Raw genomic sequence first — 20,291 nt, 5'->3', positions numbered from 1 at the left:
GCCACTTATATACCTAAATATCCCATGTTATAATTACCCTCTTAGAATTCCATACCCCGAAAACTAAATCGAGAGACCTCAATCATATAGATTTTTCTTCTATCATATAGAAGTAGTCCATTATAAATACTAGCTAGAAATCGACAAGGTTAGAAGGAGGAAGCAATATGAGCCAAAGACATTAGGAGTGAGACATAAATCAAGCTTTATGATACATGAATATCAATGCTTTTGGGCAAGACACGGTTACATGGCCTTAGTCTTTGGAGTTGTCCACATGCTTCTCAAACGAAAACAACGGAACAATATCACCAGTTGTATATCTATAAATTACATATATTGCAATCAAACACTAGCATTCCTATTTTTAGAAAATCTACGTCAAGAAAAATCGAAGCTTCGCTCTTAATAGAAATTTGTGTGTGCATATATACATATGAGATGGATGTCAGCTAGCTAGCTCAGTGGTCACTAAAACACTCGATCACCACCGGTTATAATCATCATATATATCATCAATGACTAGAATATAACATCCATCAAATATGAAAAGAGCAAAGGTCATTATCATATTCATTAATCTAGAATGTGAATTTTTTTTTTTTCCATAAATATAAAAAAGAAATGTTAATCAGTTAATACATGACATGCATGCATGACTTAAATTTGCTATTTTGTTTCTTTATACTTCAAGTTGTTGATCGATCCGAAGACAAGAGAAGTCCAGATAGAAGAGACCTTTTCTTTTCTTTTCTTTGCAAGACTCAGTTACAGACCTAACTAAAGTGCTGGATTCAGCTCATAATATCATTACATCGCACAAGGAACAAACATGACACCGGAGGGTCAAAAGCTCATGCCCTTTGAAACCAATTAACATCACCATCGATTCACAGTTTCAAACAAAAACCACAGTCCCACGTCTACTTTGTTCAATCAAATATGTCGGTACGTGTCACATATAAACTCTCTCCCACAAGAGGAAAGTGATGAAAACCACTTCTACCCAACATTTGCTTTTCCCATGGTATATATGATCAAGGATAATTAATCTCTATATCTAGAGGTTTATTTAGCTTTCCAACCAAATTAGACAAAATACACTAATAGTATGAATATTGTCACCAAGATTAAACAAAATAGAAAATACAATAGTGTGAATATTGTCACCGAGATTATTGCAACATATGCATCTTACTGTATCTGTGTAGCTAATTACCATGGATTTTGATTAGACACGGCATCAAACTAACTTGACGTTTTGTGAGAAAAACGGGGGATGGTACCATAGTAAATGACAACTCCACAACTATATATAACGCTAGCTATAACACTAATGAGTTGATGATTGACAGTGATCCGTTATTGTACATATATAAATATACATATAGGTACAAAACAAGCTAGCACGTAGATATGTTACGATTGTCCTTTAGAGAATGTCATCGTCGTTTCTGCTAAATTACCCATAATTACCAATGTGATATAAAAATGAGATATAAAGATGGATGGAAAGAGGCCTCTTGTTCATATAGCTATAGCTAGCTAGGTTCATGCACTCAATTTGGACTTTGGACCACATTGAAAGAGTGACATCCAAACTATAGCTCTATACAAATCCTACAAACCAACCCCCTGTGGATGCATATTATTATGTAATTTCTTTCCCTTAATTTAATTAAATGATATATTAACAAGAACATAGACTTTTCTACTATACATATGTGTATAGCATACATCAAGCCGTGAACCGTCAGATCTTATATGTATAGCATACATCAAGCCGTGAACCGTCAGATCGTCTTAAATTTTAAATTGTTAAATGATCAGACGGTTCACGGTTTGATGTATGTCATACACATATGTATGTATAGCAGCCGAACCCCAAGAAACATAACCAAATCTCGACGGTGAGAGGGAAAATCCGAAAAGTGGGGGAGAAAAAAACAGCAAAAACTTATGTAGAAATGTCGATGGTGAGAGGGAAAAACCTTTGACCAAAAAAAGAGAGGGAAAAACCGAAAAGAGTGGGGGGGGGGGAAAAAAANAAAAAAAAGAGAGCAGCAAAACTTGTGTAGAAAAGAATGGAGGTGCGGGGAATCGAACCCCGTGCCTCTCGCATGCGAAGCGAGCGCTCTACCATATGAGCTACACCCCCAATCGATGATAAGCTAATGGCTAAAGTTAACTTAACCAAATAATACTGGTTGTTATTATGCAATTTAGGTTCTTCCTTCTTGGGCTTAGTTTCATGGCCCATTATTATCACGTCTACAAGTCAATGCACTTTTGTTGTCTTCGATCAAAGACGATCTCTACCAGAAAATGAAACAGTTCCCAACTCCCATTTAGATTCTGTTATTCCAGTCTTCATAGAACAGTTAGAACTTTCCCGATCAGGAAACCAAGCTAGTCCGGTACATAACCTTTTCTAGTTGAATCACTACCTTCACTTGGTTCAAACTTCAAACCCCATCAGTACTCTCTGACCCAAGCTTTAAATATTAATCCAAGCTCACACTTCCCCAGAATCCCCACATATTGAAGCATCACCATGGATACAAAGACAAGAAAATACCCAGATGGAGAACACAAGTAGCTTGCTACTCAACTTTGAGGCAGAGATGGAAGATCCGCGGCCAAGTCTAAGCCCAACAGGGCGTCTGTTTCACTCGCCAAAGTTCAGCTGTTACATTGTTGTGAGAATGGGCTGCAGCACCTGGATCAATCCTCAAGTATTCAGCGCCGGCTTGAAGGAACACTTGCCTATGCATCCTCGGTTCTCTAGCATAATGGTATAATAGAATAATTCTATTCCTATTTCTTTTCTGATCAAATGCTTCTTTTCTTCATTGTTATATGCATATATATATGTTCTTAGTTTATGCCCTTTGAAATTAACATGTAAAGAAGTACAATATATAGTCTGCGGAACATGCATTGAAGCTTTGCATTTCTATTTTTTAGTAGAATCATAGGTAGAGCTATATATTTTCTCAAAAAGAACAATATGTAGGTGTAAGGTGCAGAACACTTTTTCAGATTGGAATCAAAAGTACAATCTATAATTTGGAACATGAACTGCTTCTCTCTCTTATGACTTCGATAAATTTTTGATAGTAGGTGAAGGACAGAAACTTATGTGGTAAGAAGAGATGGATACAAGTTTCAGTAAATATGGAGGATCATGTTATTGTTCCAAACATGGATTCAGATATGGAGGATGCTGACAAGTTTGTTAGAGACTACATTTCCCACCTTACCACAAGCCCTCTTGACCTTTCCAAGCCACTATGGGAAGTCCATATCGTCAATGTCAAAACCTCTGATGCAGAAGCCGTTGTAGTGATTCGAATTCACCACTCGATGGGGGATGGTGCATCCCTCATGTCACTTCTACTAGCTTGTACCAGAAAAACATCTGACCCGGACGCTTTGCCTAGTGTTCCAAACCAGAGGAAACATCAGGGTAGTTCTTCAAGTGATTTGAGTGTGTTCTGGTGGTTGTTATTGGCTATTTGGTCAGCAGTAACATTGATAGGGAACACTTTTGTTGATCTTGTGCTGTTTGTTGCCACTATTCTGTTTTTGAAAGATACAAAGACTCCTATTAAAGGTCCACCTGGTGTTGAGCTTACTGCCAAGCGCTTCTTGCATCGAACGGTTAGTTTGGATCACATCAAGCAAGTAAAGAATGCTATGAACATGGTATGTCAATCAGTCATCCTTATAGTCTTAGTATTCCGTATATATATCTCTGACTGTGAGTCAATTTCATAATCACGATATACATGCAAATTAAGTAGTTGTCAAGAACATTTTGGTTGAAAATGAACAACATACCAGCGTTTAGCTGACTCTCTACTTTATATGCTCATATAAGTCTTAACAAATTAAGAAGTTATGGGTTGATCTAAGCATGATTTCCACTTCAGAAGTAATTTAATCCATAACAATTGGTCAGGCCATCATAAAAGTATGTGTGGTTTTTTGGAGCCATGTAATGATGGGGATTGGGACTCATATTTAGTTTCTGTGTACATATTACCAGACCATCAACGATGTTGTATTGGGAGTGACACAAGCGGGTCTATCGCAATATTTGAACTACAAATATGGTAAGATCTCTTGGCCTAACTCTGAAGATTATATCTGTGTTCTGTTACTACTAGCTTAGTAACCAGTACCGTATTTCCTCTTTCTTTTCACTTGGATAACACCTTGGAGGCTTCAGAGAAATTTCCAACTCCCAACTTCTAAAAGCAGTTTAGTCACTTGAAATTTCCAATATGTATGATCTACTATTCAAATCTGGTAGTATAACTTCTAGAACCATAACACAGATTTATGATCATCTTATCATTTAAGTTGAACTATAGCTTCTACTGATCCTTTTTCACTTCCTCATACACATTTTCATATTCACTGATACCTGAGAAAAAATTTATCAAAACCTCAAAATACTCACCATTATCTAATAACACATTTCTGTGTTTTGCAGCAGGTGAAAATGAGAAAGATGAGGGAGCAAAGAAGAAGGGAAACAATCTTCCAAAAAGCATCCGGCTCAGAGCAAATATTCTCGTTAATTTACGATCAGCTGCTGGGATCCAGGTAATCAAATATATACCTAGCTAGCTAGCATTCCTCAACCCTCAAGCTTATGCTTATAATTTAGTCAGCGTTTCTGTAAATATTTATACAAATGACTTTTCTCCAATGTTCTCTAATTACACATATACAAGTATATAACAGGATCTGGCTGATATGATGGCTAAGAAATCCAAGACAAAGTGGGGCAATAGGATTGGATACGTCCTTGTCCCCTTCATCATTGCTCTACAAGATGACCCTTTGGATTATGTTCGTGGAGCCAAGTCGCATCTTGATCGAAAAAAGCACTCGCTTGAAGCATTTTGCACATACTTATGTGCCAATGTTTTAACCAAACTGATTGGAGCCAAGGTACAAAATCATAATTCATATTGAGTTATACAGTTACAGCTGCTTCATGCTTGTATGGTCTTACAGGGAGCAGGAGCAGTAGCACACAGAGTTCTTTGTAACTCGACACTAGCCTTCACAAACTTGATTGGTCCCCTTGAAGAAATTAGCTATTACGGACATCCAGTTACCTACATTGCTCCTAATGTTTACGGCCACCCCCATGTAGGTTCTCTCTTTTCGTTTATACTTCTGGTACTGATTTTAAACCATGTGACAAACAAGGTTTCATCATTTTGTTCTCTTTATCAAAATTGTTGCTGCATTTTGGTGCAGGCATTGCATATACATTTTCAAAGCTATGTTGATAAAATGACTATTAGCTTAGCTGTTGACCCCAATGTGATTCCCGATCCTGAAAAGTTGTTGGATGATTTAGAAGAGTCACTCCAACTCATCCACGATGCTGTTGTCGAAAAGGGGCTCAACATTGCCAAAGAAGGAAGACGCAGCTGTGTTTAGCTCCAATTTAGGAGTCCACTAGATGTCGAACATTATTTTTCTGCCTGAAGTATAGTTCTATGTAGGCATTGTCGATTACATGTAGTCTAGGTTCTAATTAACTTCCCTAGTTGACTTCTATTTTAAGTAGATTGTCAGACCTCATCAGAATCACAAAACAGACAGATTAATTGATTCTACCAACATTAAGACATGCACAATAATAACTTCAAAATACAATCACAGTGCAGACAGTCATTCTGGCTTTTCTAAACACAGAATTGATTCATGTGCCTTGTCCACTTCCAATGTTCCAATTTTCCATAGAGAATGACAGAACAGCAGAATTCAATATACCTACAAAAAAGATATTTATCTTAACATCTAAAATGCTGGTAAAGAAAACACAACTTGAGTGGCCCGTTGTTGGTTCGTCTAGAAAGATAAATATTGATCCAAATATCCTGTTAGAGGCAAGGTACACACCAACACCGCAAATTTACAAACCAAATCCTGAAGATCAAGATAAAAGTACAAGGAACAGATTTCCATGGCATTGAAAAATGACCTCCATTCAACTTATTTCCATCTCACAAGGACGCTCTCACAAGTCGCAGCCTGTGATTCTCCTCTGCCACAACATAATACCTGCAAATGAATCAAAACAGAAGTTACAACGTATAAATGATATTGCCATCGCCATGCATTGTAAATTGTCATCTGAATCAGAATATTTCAAAGCCTACTTACTACTTCTGTGACGTCTCTACTTACAACTACCTTGAATGCACAGACTGCTCATGGTGTAAAATAGCATATTTCTCTTGATAAAAATGGGGTGGGGTTATCAATCAAACTGCAATGGAACTTTGTGTTCTTTAGTTTATAGTGAACAATGTGCAAACCAAACGCAAAGAAAGCAATAGGTCTTTCCAAACTCAAAATAGGCAGAACAGTAATTTTTTTTGTTAGAAACAAAAATAAATAATAAATAAATCAGCTGAGTGCAATGTGCATCTCAATCATGCTGTCTTTTGATCGGAGGAAATCAATATGGTTGCCGCACATGATCGTCACGACTAGTGCACAACTTCTTCAATATGGGCAATAGCTAGCTAGATTCAGTATAACTTAAAGAGAAAGAGGAGGAATTACAAATGGATGGATTGAGTTAGAGCACAAAGCCACTGGTAAACTTAGTATACATGACGCCCGAGGAATGACAATTGTACTCAAAGATGCGAGTGGCCAGGATCTCACTTGTGATTCTTTTTGAGCCCAACACATCATAGCAAATGACTATGACAACAACACGCACCTTCCCAAGAGCCTTTACCCCAGAAAACATGTTTGCACACACAACAAAGGCAACAGTTTTATCTCCAAGATCGACAAAGGTGTATGACGGTGGAGAATGTTTACACACGAAGGTACAGAGCAAGCGAAAAATCCCCAACCATCCTTCGTAAGAGATGCTTATATCGCCATCATCATCCACTACTAATCGAGAGACAGATATCTCACCCTCATTACGAAAAGAGAACATGACCTTATCATGTGTACCATCATCCAAGTCCAAGACTAATGCCCTGCCATCGAAAGGAAAAGGCTTACCATCGAACAAGGAAGTCATCATTCTCCATTTCTGTTTCTTGTCATTCACGTCGAAGCAGATAATGGGAATGTAATAGGCTGGCACGTTCCCCATGCTCGAGATCAAGATCTTGGATCCAACAATAGCACAAGCCAATCTATTAAAAGACCTGTAATGTACAAAACCATGCCAATTGCCTAGTTCCGGAATGCTATCTGGAGGATGCGGCAGAAACAAACATTCACGAGAACTGCTATCGTATACCTCGAAAGAGGGTTCATGAGGAGCACCGGCAAGACAATAGAGATTTCCGTTCACCTCAAAAAGCAAGGGCTCTGGTTTCGCCTTCGGGATACTCCAATCAAGCCTTTTCCACACACTAGACTCCGGCTCAAAACTATACACATCTCCACAAGGCACATGGGCTGCCGTCATTGTTGTTTCCTCATCTGGTCGGGGAACCAAGCCACCGGCGAAGATGATTCGGGAGCCGTAGGCACAGGAACCCATACGCGTTGGGATTTTCACCTCTTTGCTGCCGCAGCTTTCCGGGACTTTCTCCCCGGTGAAGAGCCAAGCCCGCTGGCGCAACTGCGATTTCTGTTTGGTTTTGGGGGCACAATTGACGCACCCGGTAATTTCACGAGCATCCATATTGAAGTTACAAGAGCAAACCAATAACTCAGACAGTTTGATGGTGCGGAAGACGTAACAACTTCTTCGATAGTTGACTTCTTCGAAACCAAGATACAGCTCCTTCTCCTCCTTCATCGAGGAAACCATTTCCAGAGCTCCCTTAGGAACTTGGTCATTAACATATCCAGCACCACAACCACCATCCCACTGCATCGGGTCTGGTTGGTTCTGAATCAACAAAGAAAAGGCTGTTAACATGTATCAATGAAAAGAGCCAAGGAGGATATATAAAAGGTCTGAAAAAACAACCTGTTGGTTTGTAAGATTAGGGCCGGAACATCCTTGTTGATACATGTTAGGATGAGTGAGAGGCATGTCCGTAAGCTTCAAACGCTTGTCAACATCCGTTTCCATATAGCCAGCAGGACTTAAACCATTCGACTTTGCATGATCTAGCTGGTTTTCTGTGTCCCCTGAATCTCCACACGTATTTGGGCAGGCAGCTGCACAACATGAGAGCACGTAAACGCTAGTGAAGGCAGTTATTAAGATTACATATGCACATACTCAGAAACACATATATGCACACACTAGAGCACTCGACATAGTTTTAAAATAAAAACGGTACATCTCAACTCAAACAATTGAATCGTTATACAGTTTTGCATGCAACACTAAATAACATTTCCCCAACCTGAGTAGCTTTCCAAACATGGCTACTTGTAATGTAAAGGATGCACATGAACATAAGTGTATAATTTTAAAACATTAATAGAGAATGAAATACAAGTTGATATATGTATGCAGTGAGAAGTCTAGAATACATACATTGCAAATAAGCTCGCTTTCTATTAAGAGCAGAAGTTATGGAGTCCTTGTAGAGCTCAATCACTGACTTGGCATCCTTGATATTGTCTTTTTCATCATAACCAAAGAAAGAGCAATCTCGGTAGGTAGAATCCAAGCGCCAGAATGTACCGGAACCATCGGTGTCCCAGCTGAGGCAGAATCTCTCATGAATGAAGTTGGGCATGCGCTCACCATTGTAGAAATCCAAGACAAATTCAGCATCGCTGTGAGAAGCAAACTCCACGAAACCATAATCTAGCGGCACTCCTGATCGCCGATTACGCAAAACCGTTGCAGCCAAAACCTACAGAGAATTTCAATAATTTTTCCAAAACCTCAGAAATAAATATATAAATAGAGAGATACCTCTGCGTTGTCATGGAAACAGCTGAAGAGGTAGATCTCATCCATCTTCGGCGGCAAGCCGTCGACCCGTATGGAGCGAAGATCATTCTCCTGAGGATACGACATGGCTCGAGGACTTGCAAGATCTCCGAGTAGGGTTTTGTTTAGTTCACAAACACAATCTAGCATCCCATTTTAGGTATATATATTCCTCTGTCCTATCTTGGGTTGGGCCGGAGCCCAATTCCAGATTGGCCCTGATCCACTAAGATCCAGACTTGTATCAACCCAAAAGAGATCAAACTTTGTAGGTTTTCCTCTCTTCCTTTTGGAGTTTGGCAGGTGTATTGTAGAGTTAACGTTGCATTCTTCTGCTTGATGGAGACTGTTGCAAGTCTAGAATTGATCCTTACTATGCCTCCTTTGTATGAAAGCCTTTACACCACAGTATAATACATAAAAAGGATTTGTATGATTATGTCATTTTGATTTTGGATTGCATAAACCAATTACCTTGCATGAAAATGATATACCACTACCAATCAAGAGTGAGAGCCAATTGGGAATTGGGTTCCTTACTTGGTACCACTTGAAAGGCCACAAAAGCTAAAGAGGTAAAAAAAACAATACATGTCTGTCTGTAATCTCCAGCTTTCATATGTCTTCAAATAATAAAAACAATACAGTATTCAGTTTTTCATCTAAATACCATAACTTTGTCATCGTACGTTGTAGACAGTAGTTGATCATAACCGTTTACAACAAGAACAATGAAACATCAAGTCTTTAGCAATGAATAAGACATCAAACAACTAGTACTTGTTATAATTGTTAGCATAGAACTTGTACATAGCAGGCTAGCAGCAGATCAAATAATTCTATAGTATCAGATGTAGAAATTGATTCTTCCATGTCCTGTAAATTGCAAGGGGTCAATTAATCATTTTTTCTTAAAATTCTATTATTAGAAAAGCAATTTAATCGTGTATGCATATGTGAAAAGTTGCATCTGTTGACTGCATGTCTTTCTTTGCATAGATATATCTTGATCATTTACCAATTGATTTGAAAGTATATATGATATGGTATCAACTGATCAATCTGCTACCTTATTACTGGTCTGCTAACTTATCAATCTGCTACATTACAAATCAAAACTATATACATAATAATATGGTAATAACTTATCAATCTGCCTTGACAGGGATCTTATTTTCCACTGCGTCAATAGGATGAGAAAAGGAGACTGTTCAGGCAAACTAGACATTGACAACATCGGAGGAAGGTATAAAATAAAGCAGATTGCAGACAGAACCCATGAAGCATACCAGACTTTAGAAATGTACCCAGCATGCCTATTCCGATTGGCCGAAAAGCTTCATCCAAAGGAACACTGCTATCCGGGAGACTTCAATCATTTTCTTAACCTGCTAGCAAGAGTAGAAAACGATGTGTAAGTAATCTTTTTTATTTGAAGTGTTGCATAACTTGACAAAAAACATAAACAAATATTGGTTGTTCAGCATAACATATTGGTTTTATTTCTCATTCATGCAGGAACAAACTTAGAAAATTGTATTATCATCCTTCGTTATTAACACCAGAGGAGAAAGGAATCCTAGTGTATAATGTGTACGTTGAGATCACACAAAGAGCTACAACCCACAGAGGAATATGGAATGGCCTTATTCAGAGGATACCACGACTGGCCATAGAAACCATTTTAGATGAGGCCATACAAGAGGGGGTACAAGCGGCCAAGTTCTTCAAACAAGTCTATGATGATTACAAGCATTACTACACCAAGGACGGGAAGGGGTTCCTCCACTACTATAAAGATGTCCTGCAGCATTTGAATGAGACTATCCGCAGGTACAATAAGAGAGAGTATGATAGATACCAATATGACGTGAAAGAGGCATATAAATATGTAGCTGAAATTGCAGAAAAAAACAGAATTACCTTCCAGGAGACAATAGATTTTTTGGTCAACACATACTTATCAGGTGTGGAACCCATGAAAATAGTACCTTTATTAAGTTTCGCAGAGAAGGTAAAAGCATTAGAAAAACTGTTTTCAGGAATAATGCGTCAAGTTTATATCTTCATGATTGAAGCAGGCCTTGAATTTAACACAGAAGAGAAACCAATCAAACTTCAGCAAGCACAGCAGGGTGGATTTGGGCGTGGCCAGCAGGGTGGATTTGGGCGTGGCCAGCAGGGGGCAGGAAGTAGCACTTTAAGCAGAAACTCTGTACAGTTTTATTTGTTTCCCCTGTATTCAGCTACGAAAGACCCTCAATTATTTCCCAATGTTATGGTGAAAGACACAAGGACAGTTATTGCTAGCCTCTCGGCGTTTCATTCTGGAAATCAGGATGCTCTCTACCTCTATATTTTGAGTTTATAATTTTCCCAAGTTTTAGATCATATTCAGTCTTAGACAATAAAAGTTATGTGAAACCAAAAACATCAATTTTTCCTCCTTGAGGAGCCTTTAGCAGAACATTTATTCCAGTTTTGGCATAGTGGAGTTCAGCATGGAACAAACAGAAATAAGAAATAAAAAGACAGTTCCCAGTCAAAGAAACAATCATGATATGAATAGCTAAAAATAAAAATAAAATTGGGGATTCTATTAAAACTCTTTCATATACTTGAAATGAAATCAGGAAGGAAAAATAAATTCAATCTGAACGCTAAAATTAAAAGGATAAAAGAAACAAGAGATTTTTCAGAAAACTATGATGTAACCTACAAAACATGAATTGACAAGAAACCACACCTCAACAAGAGATCTGTTGATGAACAGATGCATCAACACAAACAAAAGAAAGTTCTCACCTCAAACCTACTGAATATGAACTACTCGCATCTCTTTTTTATTTGAGACACTAATTCATCCCTTTCCTTTTTATCTGAGCTAGAAACTAATCTCCTTGTCACATAACCTGAGATTAGAAAACAAGTCAAATACAATCAGACATGGACAAGAGATTGTTTGGTGAGCATAGAAATCAAAATCAAAAGGGTTAAGGATTCATGTCTCATAGAGAAACCACACCCAACAAGAGATCAGTTGATGAACAGATAAAACAAAATAAACAAACAAAGAACTCACCTCAAACCTAGTCCTTCTCTCTCCTGTTTAACTGAGAAACTAATCCATCTCTCTCCTTTTTATCTGAGATCTCCTTTTTATCTGAGAAACTAATCTTCCCTCTCCCTGTTGTTCCCGACTGTCTCACATAAACCTGAGATAAGGATCAGACCTGGACAAAAGATTGCTTGATGAACATAGAAATTAAAACCAACAAAGGAGATAAATTACTTGTTTTCGCAAATCTCATACACACGACGAGATAAGATCTTGTGTATCAGAAACCGCTGGTTCCACTTTCTTCTTATCATATGAGGAACTGCGCTGTTGTCGTTCCTTTTCTCACTGCGTTCCCGGACTTGGTCTAATTTATAGTAGGTTAATATTAATTGACAGTAGTAAATACCTCCTCCATTTGTGATGTAACGGGTAATACTGATTCATCGGTATAAAGACCTCAAAACCTACGCAGGAAGTCCATGCATATACAGTAATAGAGACCTACAAAAGTTAATTCCATTTTAGCATTAGTCACAATGCCCGAGTATTTATTTGATATTAAACATTTAAACCCATTTAACATTACTCCCGTTTCCCCCGCTATCTTGTATACAAATGGAGCGAAAACGATGCATTTGCCTTTCCAATGACTAGACGAAAGCAACCAAAATGCTAAATTAAGCCCCCTTCCGGCCTTTCCTATAGTTATAAATAATTGGTGATATATTGAAATTCCTTTTTTAAATACTCAGTACTTCATATATTGAAAGATGAGATTCATAAGTTCAACAACAAAAAATATTGAAAGATTCATAGTCTTATGTAATCAGTAACTTCAACCTCTTCTTTTTCTAGAAAGGTAATCAGTAAATTTATGAATCTTATGTAATCAGTAAATAAAAAATAAAAAAACATCTCTTCTTAAAAAAGAAAATGTAATCAGTAAAAATAAAAATAATTTTTGAAAAGTCTGTTCGTTTGCATGTTCGATACTAAACAACAATGAATATAAATCGGTCGTCTCAAAAAACCAAGCTAACTAAGTTTTTTCACTCATATTCATGTCATACGGTGTACATGGAGAATTTCGGTTTGCCAATATGGGCGGCTTCAGGGATCTCAGTTGTTTAAACTTTAAAGTTAGAGAAAAGTCTAAGGTTTTTTTTTTTTTTTTTTAATTAATCAGAAAGGGGGGAGAGAAGTTTTTGATCATTTCTTTAGCCATGTCATGTAATTCGTGCCACTTTGTTTATTTTTTTAACAGAAAGATAACTTATATTCGTGCTACTTTGTTTATTTTTTTAAGAGAAAGCCTCCAAAAACTCATATGCATCCTTATTGATGTCCTCTCTTAGAGGAAACCCTACTATGGCCTTTCTTGGCGTCTCCTCCTCCTCCCCCTCCTGTTCGAAGACCTCTATGTCGAACTCTACTATGGGATCTCATACCTTTTCCATTGACGAGGTCACGAGATCATTTGCTGCATCACTCGACTTGGCATCCTTTTTGGATTTTCAAAACCCTTGCCAAGCATCGTTAACGACCAAAACTTTGTCCATTGATGAGGTTATCAGATCCTTCGCTGCCCTTTCTAGCCTTGACCAACTTGAAGGTTGTCAATCTCTCAGATCGTGGCTTTGCTCCTTTCAAGAAGAAGAGAAGACGCCCTGTTGGTTCACGAATAAAAAGGATAAGAAGAAGATGCAAGAGGAAGAGAAGCCTCCCATCATCACCCCTCCACCTGCAGCGCCCCAGAGCCCTAGCTTGAAGGGCAAGGAGGTTTTTTGAAGTCTTTTTCTATTTCCCTTTCTGCATTTATTTCAGTTATTTGTTTATTGCGGAACAATTGCTCTTGGTACATGCTTTTCACATGAGGGAGCTTTATTTTCTTGTTCTTTGCTCTAATTTAGTTAGAAACAATTGCCTATGATCTATTTTCATTAGATTATAGGCTCCTTGTGAGTCGAAATTTGTAATGAAGATACAACATTCATACGAATCAGGTGATTTTGCTTGTCCTTTATGTGCATAGCAGCGGATCGATTCGTATTGTACCCTCTACTTGATTCTAATGACAAAATTGTCTTTTAAGTTCAAAAAAAAATATTCGTGCCATTTTGTATGAAAGAAAAAATAAGCTATTTTGGGTCATATGTAGCTACATATTTTGAGCATTTATCTCCTAACAAATAAAAGGCATATGAGTACTATTAATCTTCTCTATTTCTACAAGATTACGACTGTCAATCAAGGACGAGACTCAAGAGACTGAATCAATGGCCGGATTGCAATAACTACGCAACTCCATTACAATTTTTTATAAAAAAAACCTTCGTAATAAATTTTTGAACCAACACTAAAACCGTTTCATATATTGCTCTTTGACCTTTTTATTTTATTTGAGAAGATAATTTCTCTCTGACCCTTCAATAGAAAAAGTTAATTAATTAGGTAAGACGAGTATTTATTTGTATCGTTGGATCGACCTCCTACCTATCAATCGATTGAACCTTCTATTTTTATTGTGACCATATATTTTTTGAAAAATAAAAGTAAACCTTAATTACCCATCTCTGAGAAAAGTTGGGAACTTGAAAAATCACCCTATAGGGCATTATAAACACGACGCTCTTAAAAAGAGAATAAACCCCTTTATATAATATTAGCCTCTTTACCTAGTACAACTTTGTATCCAAGAAGACTAGCCTAAAAAGGGGATGCAAATTTGCTCCCCACCCTCGTCCTCGTCTTTCTAAATGAATGACACATGTTTTTTTTGTTTAACCACACTAACCATAGTTAATAATATGTATTTATAGTAATAAAATACATTATTTTCTAATTTTACTTTAGCTCCCCCTTTACTTTAATCTTTCTTTTTTCTAAACAAAAATCAAAACAAATTTTGATAGGATGCGCCACCTATGGTTTGTGTATTCAAAGAAGAACTTCAACTGAAAGTTCAAAGGTCCAAAAGTTGCAGTAAGGTGCAATAATCAAGTAATCACATACAATTTCCCTTTAAACTTCATGGTGATGGCTGGAGGGGGTGTTATTGGGTTAGATCGTCTTTCTCTGTGGTGTTCAATCGAGGGTTGCAATCGTGAAGGATTTCGGCAGCAAAGGTCCAGGACAGTTTGGGTTTTTGCCGGAGAGCGATTCCGGCGAAAGCGGAGCAGCTCTCGGCTTGTGGGTATGAATAAAAAGATGCCCGATCCTGTTTTGGGCCAGTTCTAGAATTTTGGTGGTGGTTTTTGGGGTTAGCTTGGTGGTCTTGGGGTTGGTGATGGTGGTGGTGGTTTTTGGTTTGTATTTTTGCATGAGAAATAGTTGATAACGTAAATGAGTGTGTGGATTTACCTAAGGCTGACCGGAAAAAGCCATCGGAGATTTCTCTTCTGGTGTTAATAACGAAGCATGATACTTAGAAAATTATAATTTACTATCATCTTTCGTTACTAACATCAGAAGAGAAAGGGATCCTAGTGTACAATGCGTATGTTGAGATTACACAAAGAGCAATATGTGATGACCTTATTTAGAAGATACCACGACTGACCATAGAAACATTTTAGATGAGGTCATACAAGAGGGGTACAAACAACCAAATTCTTTAAAGAAGTGTACGATAATTATAAACATTACTAATCTAAGGACGGCAAAGAGTTTATCCACTACTAAAAGGATGTCCTACAACATTTGAATGAAACTATACGCAGATATAACAAAAAAGAGTATGACATATACCAAGATGAACTGGAAAAGACTAGTAAATATGTTGCCAAACTTGCAAAAGATAATAATATTATCATAAAGGAGGTTATAGATTTTATAGTCAAAACATATTTATCAGATGTGGAACCTAACAAAATAGAACATTCGTTCAGTTTGGCAGATAAGGTAGAAGCATTACAAACTGTTTCCAAGAGTAGTGCGTCAAGTTTACATCTTGATGATTGAAGCAGACATTAAATTTAACACAGAACAAAAACCAATCGAACTTCAACATGCGCAGACAGGATGGATGAGTGGCCGGCAGGGTCGCCTTAGGCATGGCAGGCAGTAGCACTTTAAGCAAAAACACTGTAGACTAGTTTTTTTTTTTTTTTTCTATATTCAGCTATGAAAGACCCTCAATTATTTCCCCTTAGATGCCAATGTTATGGTGGATGCTGACCAGTTTGTTAGAGACTACATTTCCCACCTTACCACAAGCCCTCTTGACCTTTCCGAGCCAATATGGGAAGTCCATGTCCTCAAAACCTCTGATGCAGAAGCCGTTGCAGTGATTCGGATTCACCACTCGATGGGGGATGGTGCATCCCTCATGTCACTTCTACTAGCTTGTACCAGAAAAACATCTGACCCGGATGCTTTGCCTAGTCCAAACCAGAGGAAACATGAGGGTAGTTCTTCAAGTGATTCGAGCGTGTTCTGGTGGTTCTATTTGGTCAGCAGTAACATTGATGGGGAACACTTTTGTTGATCTTGTGCTGTTTGTTGCCACTATTCTGTTTTTGAAAGATACAAAGACTCCTATTAATGGCTGGTGTTGAGCTTACTGCCAAGCGCTTCTTGCATCGAACGGTTAGTTTGGATCACATCAAGCAAGTAAAGAATGCTATGAACATGGTATGTCAACCAGACATCCTTATAGTTTTAGTATTCAGTATATATCTCTGACTGCGATTCAAATTCATAATGACTGATATACATGCAAATTAAGTAGTTGTCAAGAACATTTTGGCTGAAATGAACAACATACCAGCTTTAAACTGATTCTACTCTATATGCTCATATACATATTAACAAATTAAGAAGTTATGGGTTGATTTAAGCATGATTTCAACTTCAGAAGTAGTTTAAACCATAACATTTGGTCATGGCGTCATAAACTGATAAAAGTATGTGGTTTAGGAGCCATGTACTGATGGGGATTGCCTCAAACATCTGATAGGACTCATATTTAGTTTCTGTTTACATATTACCAGACCTCCCATAGTATCTTTCTGTATGATCTACTATTCAAATCGGGTAGTACAACTTCTAGAACCATAACACAGATTTATCTATTCATCTTATCATTTAAGTTGAACTATAGCTTCTAATGATCATTTTCCATTTCCTCATACATATTATCATATTCACTGATACCAGAGAAAAAATTTGTCAAAACCTCAAAATACTCACCAGTACATAATAGCACATTTCTGTGTTTTGCAGCAGGTGAAAATGAGAAAGATGAGGAAGCAAAGAAGAAGGGAAACAATCTTCCAAAAAGCATCTGGCTTAGAGAAAATATTCTCGTTAATTTACGATCAGCTGCTGGGATCCAGGTAATCAAATATATACCTAGCTAGCTAGCATTCCTCAACCCTCAAGCTTATGCTTATAATTTAGTCAGCGTTTCTGTAAATATTTATACAAATGACTTTTCTCCAATGTTCTCTAATTACACATATATAACAGGATCTGGCTGATATGATGGCTAAGAAATCCAAGACAAAGTGGGGCAATAGGATTGGATATGTCCTTGTCCCCTTCACCATTGCTCTACAAGATGACCCTTTGGATTATGTTCGTGGAGCCAAGTCGCATGTTGATCGAAAAAAGCACTCGCTTGAAGCATTTTGCACATACTTACGTGCCAATGTTTTAACCAAACTGATTGAAGCCAAGGTACAAAATCATAATTCATATTGAGTTACACAGTTACAGCTGCTTCATGCTCTGGTACGTATGGTCTTACAGGGAGCAAGAGCAGTAGCACACAGAGTTCTTTGTAACTCGACACTAGCCTTCACAAACTTGATTGGTCCCCTTGAAGAAATTAGCTATTACTGCTCCTAATGTTTACGGCCACCCCCATGTAGGTTCTCTATTTTCGTTTATACTTCTGGTACTGATTTTAAACCAATTGATAAAAAAGGTTTCATCATTTTGTTCTCTCAACTTTCGCTAAAAATTGTTGCTGCATTTTGGTGAGCTTAGTTGTTGACCCCAATGTGATTCCTGATCCTGAAAAGTTGTTGGATGATTTAGAAGAGTCACTCAAACTCATCCACGATGCTGTTGTCGAAAAGGGGCTCAACATTTTTGTGTGTAGCTCTAATTTGGGAGTCCACTAGAGTCGAACATTTTTTTTTTCCTGCCTGAAGTATAGTTCTATGTAGGCATGTATTTTAGGTTCTAATTAACTTATATTTTAAGTAAACTGTCAGACCTCATCAGAATCGCAAAACAGACAAATTAATTGATTCTACATGCACAATAATAATTTCAAAACACAATCACAGTGCACCAATTCCAGTTCCCCAAACTCACAAACAGACATAACCGACTACCTAAGTTCTTATAAGCACGTCCATTGCATTGATAAATGATCTCCATTCAACTTTCCTATTTCACAAGGACACTCTCAGAAGTCCCAACCTGTGATTCTCATCTGCCAGACCACAATACCTGCAAATGGATCAAAACAACAGTTACAAGACATAAATGATATCGATCACCATGCATTCTAAGTCGTAATCTGAATCTAAATATTTCAAATCCATGGATGGAATGCATAAAGGCTTCTGTGACGCCTACTTACTTCTACATTGAATGCACAGATCGACTGCTCATAGTGTAAAATAGCTTATTTCTCTTGATAAAAATGGGGTGGGGGTGATCAATCAAACTACAACGGAACTTTCTGTTCTTTAGTTTATAGTGAACAATGTACAAACCAAATGCAAAGAAAGCAATAAGGACCAACCATGTTTAACATTAACAAGTGTAATTATTGGTTTGACCAGCACTCCCTCTAAACTTTAATACCTACGGAAGATAAAGAGGAGGAGGAATTACCAATATATGGATCATGGATGGATTGAGTTAGACCACAAGGACACCGGTCAAGTCGGTATTTCCTATGCAGCACCACAAGCACCATTCCACTGCATCGGGTCTGGTTGGTTCTGAATCAACAGAGAAAAGGCTGTTAACATGCATCAATGAAAAGAGCCAAGGAGGATGAAAGGTCTGAATAAACAACCTGTTGGTTTGTAAGACTAGGGCCGGAACATCCTTGTTGATACATGTTTGGATGAGTGAGAGGCATGTCCGTAAGCTTCAAACGCTTGTCAACATCCGTTTCCAAATAGCCATCAGGACTTAAACCATTCGACTTTGCATGATCTAGCTGGTTTTCTGTGTCCCCTGAATCTCCACACGTATTTGGGCAGGCAGCTGCACAAGATAAGAGCACGTAAGCACTGGTGTAGGCAGTTATTAAGCATAGAACACTCGAAACACATGCTTAATAAAACAGTTCTAATTTAGCACATACTCAGAAACACATGCACACACTAGAAAACTCGACATACAATATTCATGGCTGCTTGAAAGCAAATTATAGTGTAAAGGATAGACATGAACCTAAGTATATAATTATAAAACATTATGATTTAAGAGTGAACGAAATACAAGGCTAGAATACATACATTGCAGCTCCTTGATCACTGTATAGGCATCCAGATCTTTACCAATATCATTATAACCAAAGAAAGAGCAACCTTGGTAAAAATAATCCCAGCGCCACCTAGTACCGGAACCATCAGTGTCCCAGCTGAGGCAGAATCTCCTCTCATGACTCAAGTTGGGCATCCGCTCACCATTGTAGGATTCCAAGACAAACTCAGCATCTCTCCGAGAAGCAAACTCCACAAAACCATAATCTAGCGGCACTTGTGTTAGCCAGTTACGCAAAACCGTTGCAGCCAAAACCTAGAGAGAATTCCAAGGTTCAGTTTCAATGATTTTTCCTCAAATAAATATATAAATAGAGAGATACCTTGGCGTTGTCATGGAAGCAGCTGAAGAGATAAATCGCATCGTTCGTCGGCGGCAATCCGTCGACCCGTATGGAGCGAATCTCATTCTCCTCAGGATACGACATGGCTCGAGGACTTGCAAGATCTCCGATTAGGGTTTTGTTTTGTCATGTCTTGGGTTGGACCGGAGCCCAGTTCCAGATTTGCCCTGACCCATAGCCCATTATTAGATACAGAGCCCAATTATTTCAGTAGAGATCATCGTTTTGTTCGTCGGCCTCTTCCCCCAAAACCCTCCTTTAGGTAATCTTTACAAGATCAATTGATAGAAATCTATGGAGGTATTTCCATAAGCCTAATTTCTTTCCATTTCTAATTATCATAACTCAATGTAGGCATTGTCCATTACATGCAGCTTAGGTTCTAATGAACTTCTCTAGTTTTCTATTTTAAATACACTGTCAGACCTTAACATTGAGACATGCACAACAATAACTTCAAAATA

At 37.9% G+C, this 20,291-nt stretch overlaps 3 protein-coding genes, 2 non-coding genes and 1 pseudogene across 6 annotated transcripts; 2 read left to right on the top strand and 4 right to left on the bottom strand.

The window, feature by feature from the left end:
- Positions 1-2,085: 2,085 nt before the first annotated feature.
- TRNAA-CGC lies at positions 2,086-2,158 on the bottom strand. The gene has a single exon. It is a non-coding gene; the product is annotated as a tRNA-Ala (tRNA).
- Positions 2,159-2,582: 424 nt separating this feature from the next.
- On the top strand, positions 2,583-5,681 carry LOC101291001 (O-acyltransferase WSD1-like). Its single transcript, XM_004309087.1, has 7 exons — positions 2,583-2,795; positions 3,124-3,708; positions 4,052-4,118; positions 4,505-4,614; positions 4,756-4,965; positions 5,032-5,169; positions 5,281-5,681. The coding sequence occupies exons 1-7, from the start codon at positions 2,583-2,585 to the stop codon at positions 5,464-5,466; spliced, it is 1,509 nt and encodes a 502-aa protein (XP_004309135.1). The 3' UTR covers positions 5,467-5,681.
- A 355-nt stretch (positions 5,682-6,036) lies between these two features.
- Positions 6,037-9,042, bottom strand: LOC101312290. Its single transcript, XM_004307935.1, has 5 exons — positions 8,891-9,042; positions 8,504-8,828; positions 7,985-8,178; positions 7,060-7,903; positions 6,037-6,093 (listed from the first exon to the last, which is right to left on the bottom strand). Exons 1-5 carry the CDS (start codon positions 8,993-8,995, stop codon positions 6,050-6,052), a joined length of 1,512 nt encoding a protein of 503 aa, XP_004307983.1. The 5' UTR covers positions 8,996-9,042; the 3' UTR covers positions 6,037-6,049.
- An 871-nt stretch (positions 9,043-9,913) lies between these two features.
- Positions 9,914-12,313, bottom strand: LOC101312003. 2 transcript variants are annotated; one of them, XR_185311.1, is made up of 4 exons: positions 12,201-12,313; positions 11,991-12,123; positions 11,714-11,820; positions 9,914-11,154 (listed from the first exon to the last, which is right to left on the bottom strand). It is a non-coding gene; the product is annotated as an uncharacterized LOC101312003 (transcript). The 2 variants fall into 2 exon arrangements; XR_185310.1 differs by having other exon boundaries at positions 11,991-12,108.
- A 3,818-nt stretch (positions 12,314-16,131) lies between these two features.
- On the top strand, positions 16,132-18,097 carry LOC101290709 (annotated as a pseudogene).
- Positions 18,098-18,355: 258 nt separating this feature from the next.
- On the bottom strand, positions 18,356-19,911 carry LOC101311708 (polyadenylate-binding protein RBP45-like). The gene is made up of 5 exons (XM_004307934.1): positions 19,807-19,911; positions 19,457-19,739; positions 19,009-19,202; positions 18,822-18,931; positions 18,356-18,431 (listed from the first exon to the last, which is right to left on the bottom strand). Exons 1-4 carry the CDS (start codon positions 19,909-19,911, stop codon positions 18,884-18,886), a joined length of 630 nt encoding a protein of 209 aa, XP_004307982.1. The 3' UTR covers positions 18,356-18,431; positions 18,822-18,883.
- Between the last annotated feature and the right edge of the window lie 380 nt (positions 19,912-20,291).

Source organism: Fragaria vesca, linkage group LG7, assembly GCF_000184155.1.
Source record: "Fragaria vesca subsp. vesca linkage group LG7, FraVesHawaii_1.0, whole genome shotgun sequence".
Lineage (NCBI taxonomy): Eukaryota > Viridiplantae > Streptophyta > Magnoliopsida > Rosales > Rosaceae > Fragaria > Fragaria vesca.
Note: the sequence above shows the minus strand (reverse complement) of the source record. Positions and strands in the feature narration are given on the sequence as shown.